The 14988-nt window shown below is 53.4% G+C and overlaps 1 protein-coding gene across 2 annotated transcripts in view; it reads right to left on the minus strand.

The window, feature by feature from the left end:
• NTRK3 (neurotrophic tyrosine kinase, receptor, type 3) overlaps nucleotides 1-14988 on the minus strand; it is a 221922-nt gene that overhangs the window by 57608 nt on the left and 149326 nt on the right. Inside the window, exon 14 of one of the 2 annotated variants that reach the window (XM_005873378.2) lies at nucleotides 11747-13762. The exons of the other annotated variant lie outside the window; for it this stretch is intronic. Coding sequence (XP_005873440.1) covers nucleotides 13644-13762 — 119 coding nt within the window. The 3' untranslated portion in view covers nucleotides 11747-13643. Of the gene's footprint in view, nucleotides 1-11746; nucleotides 13763-14988 lie in introns of those variants that run through there. 2 annotated transcript variants of the gene reach the window in all.

A 14988-nucleotide genomic window follows, 5' to 3' on the forward strand; every position in this document is an offset into this window, starting at 1 on the left:
GCAGCCCCTCCTCCACCGCCCTCCACTCCACCCACTGCCCTTCCTTCTCTTTCCACACTTTCCGAGTTCAGTGCCACTTCACATCCAGACAGCAGCCACCACCTGGCCCCGAACGAATGCCCGCTCTGCAACTGTCCCACCGACAGGCCCATTTCCATCACAGGGCACCGCGGGAATGTTCACGGAGAGCCTGCTGCCATCGGGTCGCTGTCTCACGGACTCCTTTCTGTTTACCAGCCGGTCTCCCCGTGGAACGCACGCATCCGGAGAGCTGGCTGTGTCTGTCAGAGCCGCGCCCCAGCAGCTCCGCGCTATTAGTTGGACAGATGAGGGACGGCCGTGGCGGGTTTATCATCATTATCCCATCGGCCCCCGTGACTCCGAAAACACTGAGTGAGCCGATCCGGCACCGGCCGGGGTGGCTGCAGCTTCAGCAGAACTGAATCAGAAGCCAAGGAGACAGAGCAATGACTAACCCGGGACAGCGCCCCGCAGCAGGGCAGTTGCAGCTCTGAGTTCATACCGAGCGGAAGACCACGGTCCTCCGAGCACAGAGTCCACCAGCGAACACGGGAATGTCAAAGCCATTGAAAACCAGAACTCAGGCTCTCCATCTTCCCTGAAATCCTGATTTCTCCTCCACCTGAGGCCCTGCCCTCAGACGAGGGCTTGAGCGCAGCACTAACTCACCGAACCCCAAAGGGCCCCTCACCCACTGGGAAGGCCTCAGCTTCCTTGGCAATCAGGTGGCCTCCAGGAACCTCTTCCGAAGGTGATGGCGAGGGACAGGCAAGGTGTGGGGCGCACTCAGGCTCTGGGGCGCAGGCTGGGTGTGGGGCAACGGGGCCGCCACGTTCTGCCATGGCTGCCAAGTTCAGTTCTCAGCGGGACAGGGCACTGAGGACGCAGGAGTTGGCCTGCTACACTTCCCCGGCGGCACGCCGCCAGGCCACGCGAGGAGCAGACCCTGGTGAAATGTGCGGAGAAACTGAGATCCGCCCAGACTCCCAGTGGGAACAGGGAGCGTCGGCCTCTTTGAGGAGTGAAAGGTCATCCATACCTGGACCCCTTCCTAAGCAAGTCTGGCCTGGGACCTCCTCCCAAGGGGACAACAGGTGTACTCACTCACTCTCAGGACTCTGTTCTCTATTCGAGAAGGAAACAGAAGGAAATGACCTTAATTCCCTTTCTCTCCCGATCTCCCCACCTCCTTTTTATCTTCCCCTGTTGCCTTAGATCAGTGGTTCTCAACCTTCCTAATGCCGCGACCCTTTAATACAGTTCCTCATGTTGTGGTGACCTCCAATTTCATTGTTACAAATTGAACATAATTAAAGCATAGTGACTCATCACAAAAACAATATGTAATTATACATGTGTTTTCCGATGGTCTTAGGCGACCCCTGTGAAAGGGTCGCGACCCACAGGTTGAGAACCACAGCCTTAGATGCATTGATGGTTCTTTATGCCAAGGTCAACCCCTCCACCCAAGCTTGCGGGACCCGTTTCTTCCACCCAATTTTGAATCCAGTGTTCACCTCTGTCCTCCCCACTGACATGTCACCTCCAGGACAAGGTTTCCTCAGCCTCACGAAAAGCAGTGCGTGCCCCACCTGCCCTGGAAATTCCCGCGCCCCCTTCATCACCTACGGGCGGCCAGTTTACCTTCTCCCGTGCCATCTGCCGACCTCCGCTCCCTACGCGTTCCCAAGCCTTCACCCTCTTACCACTTCCCTCCCTGACCCACTGGTCACAAGTCACGGATCGCCTGAGGCCCCAACCGCCCTGGCTTTCTTAGTCCTCACTCAACACAGGTGCATCTCGTCCTTCAGGGCCTGGCCAAGGCTTCCCTGAGCTCTCGCGACACTAGCTGTCTTGCATCGCAGGAGGGATGCTCACGTATCATCAGACACAGGTATGATCAGGATTCTGGAATCCCAGACACACAGGTGTTTATCGCGATGCTGTGTGTGACTTCATTGTGCCTATAGCTGCGGCCAGATCTGAACCATCTTTGGCACCCGGATGCACAGCCCAGCACGTTGCAGGATGTTTAAACAGTCATTAAGTCGCTGACTGTCGTTAAGAGAATGTGTGCCACTGAGGCATAAAAAACCCTCAGTCGGTGGGTCGATCGTGTGGGTGAACTTCCAGGGAAACGGGAAACACTCCTTCCTAAGAGATCTTCAAAAGGAAAGAAGGATTTAATGAAGGGCTTGGTTAACAACTTTTGAAAACTAAACAGCTATTTATCCGGCAGCCACCGTGCCGGGCGCTGTGGCGTTAGCAGATCTGCAGACTGACTCCCAGAGGCAGCAGGAACAGGAGGCGGGTGGGGGTGAAGCCGGGCAGGAAGTGAGCCAGCTCTGAGTGGCTATGGTGACAGGTCTGGCTGCACTGTGCTGTCTGCGAGCCCCGCTCCCTGCCACGGGCACGGCGGGAGGGAATGAGCAGTAAATGGGCACAGGTGGGTGGGTGAGGGCAGCAGGCCTCCCTCTGGCCTGGCCTTCACCAGCAAACTCCTGCTCCACTCACTCACAGCGGCTTCTCAGCAGTCACTGCCAGGAGGGAGGAGAGCGGGAGCTCAGAGTCCCTTCCACCCTGTACTTCCTTCATTCCCAGCGCCCTGGCTTCCAGGAGATGCCAGAACCTCGGACGGTGGCCACACACGCCCAAGTGGGCTTCCAGGGCTGGCGGCCATGGCCCCGCCCTCACCTGGCAGCCAGGAAGGACCAGCCCCCAGGGATCCTGGAACACACATGGCACCTTGGCAGCCGCCTCTGACAGATGACCAACAACAGCTTGCCTGGGCCGTGGGAAGCGACACAACCTAATTGCACTATTGGTCTCGACTTCATTGCTCCTCCCAGGCCTGTTTATTCCCCTCCTCGGTTGCCTGCGGATTTGAATCCTTCATGCCGCTCCCTTACGCCTGCCTGTGCCCAGGATGTCTGGGTTCCTTCTGCATCATCTGCTGTGTGGTCCACGCGTCTTGCCTTTCCCCGGGGTCTGGTCTCCAGCAGACACAGCCCAGGAAGATGGAAGAGGGGAGGGTAAATGTCTCTTGCCTGGTTAGCTTCTATCCCACGGTCCCCCCAGAAGGACACTAAGGGCCCTTTTAAGTATATTTTTATTGATTTCAGAGAGGAAGGGAGAGGGAGAGTGAGAGAAACATCAATGATAAGAGAATCATGGATTGGCTGCCTCCTGCATGCCCCCTACTAGGGAAGGAGCCTGCAACCCGGGCAGGTGCCCTGACCGGAAATTGAACCGTGACCTCCTGGTTCACAGGTTGAAGCTCAACCACTGAGCCACACCGCCTGGGCTCTAAGGGCCTTTTTAGAGAAAAAAAGGAGGAGGCATGTTGGAACCCTGAACATGGGCTCTGCTGCCACCACTGAGCACTCCAAAACACCGCTATCCCTTGGCCTCCAAAGCTGCCAGTTTGGATAATCTCATGACCAACCCCCCCGCCGCCCATCTTCTTTCCACTGCTGTTCCCTTCTATTTGCTCTAGCTGCTGACTTCTCTCCAGGGTGGGCCCCTCCTCCGCCTGGAGCCCAGATCAAGGGTTGGCTGCAAATGCCTCGCTCTGAATTGTCTGTGGCCTTTTTACACCAGCGTCACTCGCTATGGCTGTGCCCCAATCAACGCATTCCTGGGAGGCCGTCTGCTTAAAGGCCAGGGCGGGAGGTCGGAATGCATCGGGCATGCCTCCCGACCCTCGCTCTGACCTTGAGAAAGTCAAGGGCCACGCTTGGTTAGTCGTCTGTACAACACACAAGATTAGCAGCTCCATTCAGAATGCCATTAACATTTCTGGACTAGACAGCTCAGAATCCCCAGCCCTAAAAATCAGTAAGGCTCTGGCCAAATCACCCATGGGAGTTACCTGGCCCTGTGTTAATATTACATTTAGGCCTGGCAGCGTGGCTCAGTGGTCGAGCATCGACCTACAAACCAGGAGGTCATGGTTCAATTCCTGGTCAGGGCACATGCCCAGGTTGTGGACTCGATTCCCAGTAGGAGGCAGCTGATCAATGATTCTCTCTCATTAATGTTTCTATTTCTCTCTCCCTCTCCCTTCTGCTCTGTAGTCAATAAAAAAAATATATTTAAAAAATTTATCTTAAAAAATACTATTCAGGTTCAACCCACAGCAATTATACACAAGAGCAAAATACTGTAAAGCAATTAAATGAATCTGGATACACCAATCAATGGAATAGTATGTATCGCTACAAGAGAATGAGGAAGTTCTCTCGTAGCGGCTCCTTCGGCTCTGGCTTCTCTCGCTGTGCGTACTGTTTCTGACGTCTGCCCATGTGGCAACATGCAGCAGCACCTCACTGCTTCTTATTACTGAGTAGTCTTCCATCATGTGTGTGCACCATAGATTGTTCATCCACTCATCAGCTGATACACATTTGGGCTGTTTCTACTTTGTGGGTATTCTGAAAAAGGCTACTATGAACATTTGTGTACAATTTGCACGTGTGTGTGTGTGTGTGTGTGTGTTGAATATATCACCAATACAAAAATGTTTATGTCGCAAAAGATTCGTTAAATGGCACATGCAAACACTCTTATGAAAAAGGAAGTAGCAGCATAATGTAAGTGTGCAGGTGCAGGCAGAATGGCTCGATTCTGGTAAATAATGGAATATGTACCTAGGAAAGCTCAGAGGGCAGGAAGCTGCAAATGGTAATAGTGCTCCGGGTGAGGGATGATCAGATAATTTACGTGTTTGTGTGCTTTTCTGAATTTCAACAGATTTTCTACTGTGACCATGAATTACTTTTATAATCAGAAATAAAAACACCACCACCACAATGTTATTAGAAGGGGAAAAAAACCTTCCCATTCATTTCGCCAGGGTCTTTACCTCTCTGTTACAGAAAGCTATCCTCCCAACAGCCCACGAATGAGGGAGGGCAGGGTGCAGCCCATGCCTGTCTGTCTGTCTCTCTTTCTCTGTCTCTCTCCCTTCCTCTCTCTCTCTGTCTTTCTCAGTCACAGCATCTAGAAAACTGCAGATCCCCAATAAATACCAATCAATTTTGAAGGCCTCAGGGTCAGTCTCCATGGCAACCTCACAAGGGCATGCCGCTGTATGAGCGCTGCCCGAGTGTGGACATGGTCCAGTAGGAGGAATGCCTGCCTTAAGCAGCCCGGGTTGCCAAAGGACCATGGTACTGAGCTGGGTGCCAACGGGATCGGGATTCCCAAGGCTGCAAGGAACGGACATCTCTCTAAATAAGGGAACGCCTCAACTGATCATCCCACTTGTGGGGTTCTCTGAACTGCCATTTCTATTTACACAGCTGCAAACAGATATCACGGTTCAGTGATTTTAAGAGCTACATTTAAGCCCAGCTGGCATGGCTCAGTGGTTGAGCGTCGACCTATGAACCAGGAGGTCATGATCCAATTCCCAGTCAGGGCACCTGCACAGGTTGCGGGCTGGGTCCACAGCGTGGGGTGTGCAGGAGGCAGCTGATCAATGATTCTCTCTATCATTGATGTTCCTCTCTCTCTCCCCGTTCATCTCTGAAATCAATAAAAATATGTATTTTTTTTAAAAAGAACTACATTTAAGAACCTTCCTCCATGCTCACCTCACACGTGATTCCATCATACTGCCTCATAACTACTCACTTGTCTGCACTAGGCCTGTCCCTTCCACGCCTACATCGAGGGGAATAACTGGGAAGACCTTTCTGAGCGGTAGATAGGTCTGAGAGTATAAAAATAAGTACATTTTCAGAGTTTCAGAACAGGAGTGTCACTGTGACATTTTCACTGCAGAATGTTCTCTAGGTTCTTGGAGGTAGGAAAAAAAGTCTGGAGAAAAAGCAGAGGTGTTAGTGTCTGCAATAAAAGCAATGCCTCCTAGAGACCACGTTGCTTGTTTGAAGGTTCACGGATGGTCTGATTTGCATGTTGATTAGCGTCTCCTGAACACCCCAAAAGGTCCCCAAAGTGACTCCGTTTGTTTGCGCCTCTGAGAGTGTCAAGGGTTTGCAGAAAGAATTAGTGGGAGAGGGACCAGGGCACGCTGGTATCATGTGTGGAAAGGGAACATAGGGCATCCGAAGCTTGTAATTTTAAATTGAACTGCAATTTGGGGATTATTAGTGGATTTCAATTAGCCATGCTATAGAATCAGGGCATGATTATCTACCAGAAGCTTTTTTTTTTTTTTAACATTTAAGCAACATCACTGACCAGCATAAACAGGCGAAAAGACCCCATTCCTGCCAGCTTCACCACCAAAACTTCCATCACTTCTGTGTTTCCCCCTTTAATTTCTTTACCTCCCTCTTCTCCCCACTCACATGCCATCACCCCCGACTACCCAGGTACGGAGGTGTTTTGAACATGTGGTATCCTTCATACACCTGCACACCCAGGAGAGGAAGATAAAATGAGCCTCCATTTGTTTCAGATGCAACAACTGAGAAATAATATTCCCCTCCCAGGTCAACATGGCCACTTGCTGGCCAGGCCCAAACCAAGGTGCTTTTCGCCCATGCTGAGCGGGGTCCCCCGAGTTCTTGCTGGAGGAGGCGGGGGCTGGAAGCTGATGGGGCGGGAAGAGGTCCTGAGGGACGTGCTGAAGACCTTTCACGAGAGAGAGGGATCTCCTGTCTTTGCAACCATGATTTCTAGAAACTGCCTCCCCTCCGCTCCCATATCAAAGGACGTGCATGCTCTTAATTAAATTAACAACAGTGATGCCGATGATAATAGATAACTCAAAGAGAGGCCAATACCACGTCACCAAATAAGAGAAGTTTTACGAGTTCAAAGACAGGGCAGCTAAGTAATGGAAAGTGAACTATTATCTGAAGCCCGGCCACTTCTTTACAGCCTGCTTCCATCTTCTGCGCTATAAATAATTCAGCGTTTTCTTTTTTCCTTAAATATCACAAAACCACGTCGGAATCTTTATGTGAAGGGTTCTGCTGTGTCCCTCTCTCCCTGCTCCTCACCCTCCCTAACCGGCCCAGGCAACTCCCAGGGGAGCAACCCCTCAAGCTTTCACATTTATTCTTTGACATTTCAGACTATTTGTCAGGCAGAGCTGCCTTCTTGAGATCAAAGTCGGAAAATCTCGAAGAGAACTCCCACGTGGCCCTGTCCTGCTGCGACAGAGAGGGTCTGTTAACCCCCGAGCAGCTGCTCCCTTCCTCACCCAGAGAAGTCTCCCAGCCCCAACCCCAGGGGTGGCTCTCTCTTCCTCTTACTACCGCCCTCTTGCTTCCAAGCCTCCCCAGCACTCAGGAGGGGGCAAAGGTCCTTCTTCCCAGACGATACACCAAGGCACTCAGCAGGGAGAGTCAGATCCAAGGACTAAAGATGTCCCCCACTCGGAGACAGTGCTGACTCCTGGGGGCACCTGTGGAGGCAGTCTTTCATCTAAGCTCAGAGACAAATGAGGAACAGGGAAAGGCAACTTACCCCAAGGCACTGTTAGTAGCAGTGCAGACACTGGGCGCCAGGTCTTCGCTTCCTAGTGCTACCACTAGGGGGTGCCGCCTCCACCAGCCCGGAAGGGTGGCCAGGGTTAGGGCTGGAGTCTCAGGCACTTATGTGAAGCGACTTACCATTTTCTTCGGAGAGATCACAGGGCAGGTTTCCCGTACCTGCCCGCCAGCTCCAAGATCATGTCTGTGTCTGTGCAAAGCAGAGCGCAGCGGGAGTGGGGACTGAGCCTGCAGCTAGGCTAAGGCGTTGGGCTGTGTTGTTCATCTTAATTATCGGAAGGCTGGTGGTTGGCGAACACATCTGCTTGGTTCTTCTTTAAAAAGCTCCTCACCACATCTTAACTCAGTTTTCCTAAAGTGTGTGTGTCGGTTTATTAGCAGGTGTTAAATGAAGGGCATTCTGTGTTCCATTACATGTGGAATGTGACGTAAAGCAGGACTTGTCAGAGCCTTTAACATTCCTCCGTGCACTTGCGATTCTACCACAGGTGGCCATGGCAACGGTCTCCAAAGTTACCTGACTGGACTCCTAGCATTTCACAAGACTAAAAGGAAGCGGCGCTGCAGCCAACGGAAGGGGGGCACTTGATCCCCACAACATCACTTATCTAAAAACTAGAGGCAGAGAGGAAGGGGTGTCTGTGCAAGTCGGGGGTTTCAAATGAAGAAAGAACCACATGGCAGAAACTGGAGCTTTGCCCAGAAAACATATCAGTTCGTGTGGACGATGGTTGGTCAAGTGGTTGACTCAATAAAAAAGTATTAAGGTGGCCAAAGACATCTTCCCGAAACTGTGTGAGGGGCTTACTCTGTTTTTCTAAATGACCAGATTAGCCATTTGGCATTAAAGGTACGAGGCGGCAATTGCCCGTTACAGTAGCGAGAAATGTCAAACCGACAGCCATGAAGATTGAACGATGCCATGAGTCGTTCAGACACGGACGCGGAATTTAAGTTCTCCCAGGAAGGACATTCTCAGGATGTGCGCTCCATGGGAGGTGTCCCCTCGGCTCCTCGCGGACTCAAGTTCTCACTGGCCGGCTCTGCGCCTGGCTCCTCTGGAGTGACAGGCTTCGGTCCAGAGCTGTGGCCCCAGAGGGGGACAGCCAGAGAGAGTCAGGGGCCACGGCTGTGTCCTCTCCGCCAGGCTGAGCGTTCAGAGACTAATGCTCAGGACAAAAACTGCCTTCAGATTGCTTTTCGGGCTCTCCGTCACGTGACTTCTCTCTCAGGACTAACACCGAAGGCATGCTGACACTTGGTGTGCACGTCAGGCATCGGCTGGGCTGAGCTAGCAGCCAGCCTGGACTCTGGCATGTTCCTGCTCCCTGCGACTGTCTGCAGGCGGGCCCTGGACCCAGACTTGAGGACTCGCTGTCCTTGATTTGGCAGCAGGAGGGCAGATCTTGGAGCCTGCCTGTCTGGCAAGTGCTGAGAGAGACTGGACGTGAGAGGGCCTTTGTAGGTCCAGGGGTCTCCTGGCCCCCCCGTCAGCTTCAGACTCAGGACTCTCCGTGGTATGTGTCCCCGACAGCCTCCAGAACCTGGTGATGTCAAGGACATGCCTCCCTGGGCCACTGAGAAAGACCGTGTCCCAGACTCTGTACACGGATGCCATTCCTCCACCAGCACCCGTGAGTGAACCCTGCCCCCAACCTGCCACCCTCTCTTTCCCGGACACGTCGGTTTGGGGGTCAAGATTGCAGGCTGTTTGGCCAAAAGGCTGCCGTGAGCCTTGCCAAGTCAGGAACGCTGCGATGCAATTCTAACACGACACAAGGGCGGAGAGAGACCAGCACTGTGTGAGCTTCCCAGCATGAAAGTGGGTGGCATTCCCGAGCCCGTTAGAGAATTATCACCAGGCCACGTGGGGAGCCATGAGGTCACTTTACCGGGAACAGGTCCTTGCCCTTCTCACCGCAGAATGAACCCGGGACAAGCGACGGGGAGACCGTGTCTTTTTTAAGGGAAACGGGCCAACTGCTCCAGTGAGGCCCCCGAAGGAGAACCCGGCTCCATGTTGCTACCATGGTAACAGCACGAGGCTGGCAGGAGCCACGAGAAAAGGAGAGGCACCAAGACGAGTTGGTTGTCCCTGTCAGCCACCAAGGCCTCCGGTGGCCCTCACCGAAGTCAGGCTCGGTGGGGTTTTCCGAGCTGCCGTGATGCTCTGAGCCTCAAACTCCTCTGTCCTCACAGCCTCTCCACAGCTGAGCGGGAGTTCTGACCCGCCCTCCACATCCTCAGACATCAACTGGCATCGCTCTCAGACGGGGGCAAAGGGGAGAACTGCTCAGTGTCTTTGCCTCTCAGGAAAGCCAAGCTCCCTGCTCGTCTCCTCCACATGCCCCTCTCTCCACCCTCAGCCAGACCACAGCCAGGTGCATGCTCGTCCGAGAGGCCTTGAGCAGCTCCTGCTCGCACAGAGTCATGGGAAGACACCACGACCCTGAGACTCCCAGGGCTCACGCATCTCCTGTTTTCCAGGCTTGTTTCCTCAGAGCCCTCAGCCAGGAGGTCTCTACAGCTCTGGCTGTTCTCTGAGAAGCTGGTCATTCTGCCTTTCCTCTCTACCTCCAATGGTTCCAAACCTTTCCCAAAGCAGACCTGCACAGACCCGGTCATGCCGTGGGCTGGAGGCCTTCGACACAGACTCTGGGCCATCAGCATCCTCTGTGCCCTGTAGGATCCGTGCCTCTCAGAGATCCTCACGGGAGCCAGCACGCCCCAGTCCGAGGCTAGCCCACAGCTTCCTCATCCTCCCTAGTTCTCATCGCCCCCCACCCAGAACACACAACCCGAGCTCGGCCTCCATTCCCACCCACCTGAAAGTCTGGGGGTGCGGAGGACCCACCCTCTCAGGTACCCACCCAGGTAGTTCATGACAGGAGGCACAAGTGTCCTGACGGAACAGGACGGGATGCCGAGAGGTGTGAGACCTTGTCCCCCTGAGCAAGAGCTGTAACCCCAATGGGAAAAGGGGGTCACTTTAGGAAAGTTTTACCCACTGAGGAGGAGGAATTGAGATTGAAATCGACCCAGATGGGCCTCAGAATCCTGATGGAATCTCTGAAGCACCCCAAAAGCCAACAAGGAACCTTCTCTCTTGTCAGTACGTCTCCTTCAACTCACTTTTGGGGTCAAGTAGGATTGGAGGAGGCGGCTTCTTTAGCTCTGGGACTACACTGTCAGATCTAGACTATATTCCTAGGAGGTGGGAAGTGCAGGGGTGGGAACAAGACTTCTAAAGGCGAACACTGAGTCAGAGCTAGGAAACTGGGGGCTGCAGGCAGCTTCACCCACGTCACCAGCGGCAGCGTGGGAGCGTGGTGGGCAGGCGGAGCGGGGAGGGTGGCTCCCCGTCACTTCATCCTCTCCGCTGCCCTGTCACATCTGCTACTGCCACCCTGAGGAGTTTCCCTCCGTCCCTCCCGGGGAGCCTAGAGGGAGATATTATAGGTTAGAGAAGGCATTTCAACCTTCTCGGCTGTGACGGAGCCCAGGACCAAGAGCACAGAAGTGCCCAGCTAGCCTGCTATTCTCAGTAGGACCCCAGGACTCCCTTACCTCCCTCTCTGGCAGCCCACACGAGACCTGCCATGAGCGTTTAGCCCACGTCAGAGTGTGTGTGTGTGTGTGTTCGCGTGTGCGTGCATGTGCTTGCATGCATGGGGTGTCTCTATAAATGATCCACAGGTTGGCCCATCTTCCTCTGGGCAAGGTCACCTCCCCAAGGCCCACAGGGAAGAATAAAACCACTCCCATCCCACTGGTTTGCTGGTGCATTAAACATAAAGGATCCGTCAACCCCACTCCCAGACCTCCCTACACATCCACTCGGAAGAAAGGGTCTCCATAGGCCATGGCTGTTCGGACAACAGAAGTGTCCCCCAGCCACCAAGAAGTCAAGAGTCTCAGTCGCCTGAGTAGTGTCTGGGCGAGTCAGGTAGGAATCTGGCTTCTGACTCTTGTGCTGTGTGACCCCGGGTGAACCACTCGACCTCTCTGTGCCTATAATTCCTTGTTAGTAAGGTAAGAAAACACTTCACAGGATGGACTTGACCTATCTGAAGGAGTCTCAATGACAGCCACCAAAGGAACAGACTATAAACACCTTTGGAAACAGGACTTGGGCTAAGAAACTTCTTTAAAAGATTAACAGTAAAATAGGAGGGGGGGGGGATGTGAGTAGCTTAGAACTTCTATATCTTCCATATTCTTTGGAAAATTGCCAAATAAGAGGTCTGATCCAGCCATTTCATTAGAAAATAAAGTGTTTATTAAGAAACTATACACTGAACACTCCTATAAGTCTCTGTGGAAACACAACGCCCCATTGTGATAGCACAAGGTGAGGAAAATGGCAGGATAAAAGATGCTGGGATGGATGGAGCCTGGGAGGCTGGAAATGAGGTAATGATTACAATAATTAAAAAACATCACCCTCAAGCTTGCTCCTTAAAGCCACACTCAGGAGGAGGCCTGGCCCACAGGGCTGGCAGGACACAGTGGGGAACAGCCTGACATGAAGCAGGGGGCGCAGGGTGGTGGGGAGCTGGGAGGGGCCGGACAAGCACACACCTTGTGGCCCTGGAGACACCCCGAATCCCTGGGTGATACTTGGGACTCGGGTACCTGGGAGGCCACCCCAGATACTGGGCAAGAACTTGGAAAAGTTGGAGTTTGTGAACGCCATGGGAGCATCTGCAGAATCAGGCTGGGCATCTGGTATGAAGAGCCACCATGCACAGGACCAGGACATCAACCCTAAGTGGGAACCCTCACGCCCAGGGAAGTCTGCCAAAGGCAGAGAGTCTGTGACCTAGTTCTGTGCCTCGCCACCCAAACTTGGTGGGTTAGATCCACCACCATTGGGCCCTAGGACCTCCCTGGGGGAGGCGCCCTGCTCCAGGCTCTCCACCATCCAGGGGCAGCCTGGGCTGACTTCCCACAATGGAGGTACCGTGGGCGGGGGTCGCTGGGTCCACCCCAAAGTCCTCTCAGCCAATGTGGCAGCAAATCTGGGAGAGGTTCAGGCCCTACAACTACGCCTTTATTTTAAAAATCAAAGCAGGGGACCTCCCTTTCCTCTCCCCAGTGGGTCAAGCTGAAAATGGGGAAGTCACCTCCCTCGTTGGGAGAGGGCAGCCGTGGGGTAAGGCATGAGTCAAAGCAAGCAGGTGAACACGCATCGTGACCAGGGAACGGATGACACTCCCACTGGCGCCATGAGAGGGGCTGGGGGAGGCCCATTTTTACTTCTCTTCCCCTTCAGCTCCTCTTGGCCTTGACATGGTGATTCCATTGGATTCCACAAGTGCTCAGAGTCAAGAACAAGTGAAAATGGGGACGAGACAGAATCCTGGGATCATGGACTACCAGGAAGGGCCGTGGTCCCTGGCTGGCCAACTCACAGGCAGGACCTCCTGCAGCCCAAGCGTGTCGCACTGCAGACCTAGGGGCCAAGGAGGAGTTTCTAATGCCACACGCACTGTGAGCCGCTCCGGAGAGAAGAGGAAGTAGGGGGAACTGTGTCCAAAAATATACAGGTATGGTTTTCTCCACCAAAAATAAAAGTATAGAAAACAACTGGGTTTCCATTCTTTCCTCTGAGACCTAATCTGGTGCCAATATTCGGGCCTGGCTCCCCCTCCTCGCACCGCCGGCTCCACCTCTGCTTAGATGCTCTTCCCCACCGGAGGCTGCGGGCGACGAGGTGGCTCAGAGTTGAGCCAGGGAGACCCCAGGCTTCCAGGCAGGGCAAGTGAGGCCGGAGCAAAGCTGACTTCAGCAGGCTTTCTTGTGGTGGCTGGGTTGTTTTTGCAAAGCAAGAGAATGGCTAGCGTGTTTAAAGGATGGTTCCTGGTGCACAGGTTTTGAATTCTCTTTATTGGCTCTAAAGATGGTGGCGGGAGCTGCCTCGGAGGCCAGACAAAGAGGAACACAGTGATGGCTGGAGGGAGAGGGCGGCCCTGCCAGTGTGGATGGGGAACACCCGTCTCGATGGTGGTCAAGGGTGTGGGCACCCGTGGCTCATGCAGTTTCTACTTAGCATCCCCGGATCCAAAGAGAACAAGGCCTAGAGCTTCCAACCTCTCAGAAGGGCCAGCCTACCCAGGTGGCATCAGAACAGGGAGGCTTTAAAGGAGTTTTTTAAAAGCCATGACGTCCTTTGCTGAAATAAACATTGACATCCTCAACATAGATGCCATGGTTAAGAGGCTTGGAATGTCCAGGAAGGCTTATTGGATTCAACATAATTTCTCTGAAACCTATAAAAAACAAAAACAAAAACAAAACAGAAAAACAGAAAAAGGCAAAATAAAGTAAAAAACCAAAACCCCCAAAGAAGATCAAAACTAGGAGGGCAAACAGAGAGGGAGCTGGAAAGGGGGAAGAACTGGAGATACGGGCACAGACATACTGGAAATAGCTAAATGAACTGTCAGCAAAAGGGAAGGAGAGGAGGAAATTAACTTAAAACCAAGCCTGGTCAGAGAAATCGGAAACACTCCATTTTGCTGCAGCCTCCACTGAACCCAGGAAGGGAAGTGAGCGAGATACTCGGGGGCTTGGCCTCGGCTTGTCAGTGGAAGAGGGGGAGCGGCCTCGTGTCAGTGGGAGGAACCCCTGATGATCCCCATTCTGAAGGGACACTGGAGGGCCATTTCTAACCCCAGAGCTGGAGTCACACAGACCACCTGTGACCACACTGCGGGGGAGAGGAGGGAACTCTGCACTCCCAAGCCTACCGCTCTTTCTCATGGACTTTTCATCTCATTTCACCAGGAAGGGTTAGGAAATGACAGCTGATCTCTCCACCGTCTCAGTCTCCAATCTTATGGGGATGGACTGTCCTGAGGTGCAGCCCTGGGGCCAGTGGGCCATGGGCAGCCTCAAGCAAGGAGGGCTTCCATGGCAGCTCAGCTCCGTCTGGCCACACTGCCATGGACGGAAAGGGGGTGTCCAGAGGTGGGTGTTCCTGATTGCATCTCTAAAAGGAGGTTTTTCAGTTAACATCAGGTCAAGACAATGTTGGTAAAAGAAAGTCTGTGAAAAGTGTGTGTGTTTGCCTGTGCATCATAGGCAGCTGGAGGTGGGGAATATGGTGGGGAGAGACTGAACAGGCTGCACTGAGACTTCTCCCTCCTCATCAAAACAGAGTGTTGTCATCTTGGATGTGGGGAGCCCCCTCTGCAGGAAGCAGGCTCGGATTTGTGAAGCTAGAGGGAACCTCCCTTGTATGACATCATGTTTAGAGAGAGGGTCCGTTTCAAGATGTGATGTTTCTGTGATGGCTGCCCTCTGCTGATGGGGCAAAGGGCTTTCTTGGGTCTGGGCAGCCTGCGCAGAGGGCTAGGACCCCTCTGGTTCCTCCCCAGGCCCCGGGCCCTCTCTTGCCTCTCACACAGCCCTCACCTAGGCCTCCAAAGCGCCCTTCCCTGGAAGACTCTTCTCACCTAAGGGATGTGAGCACCACCCGACATAGGCACCTCAT

Source organism: Myotis brandtii, unplaced genomic scaffold (assembly GCF_000412655.1).
Source record: "Myotis brandtii unplaced genomic scaffold, ASM41265v1 scaffold409, whole genome shotgun sequence".
Lineage (NCBI taxonomy): Eukaryota > Metazoa > Chordata > Mammalia > Chiroptera > Vespertilionidae > Myotis > Myotis brandtii.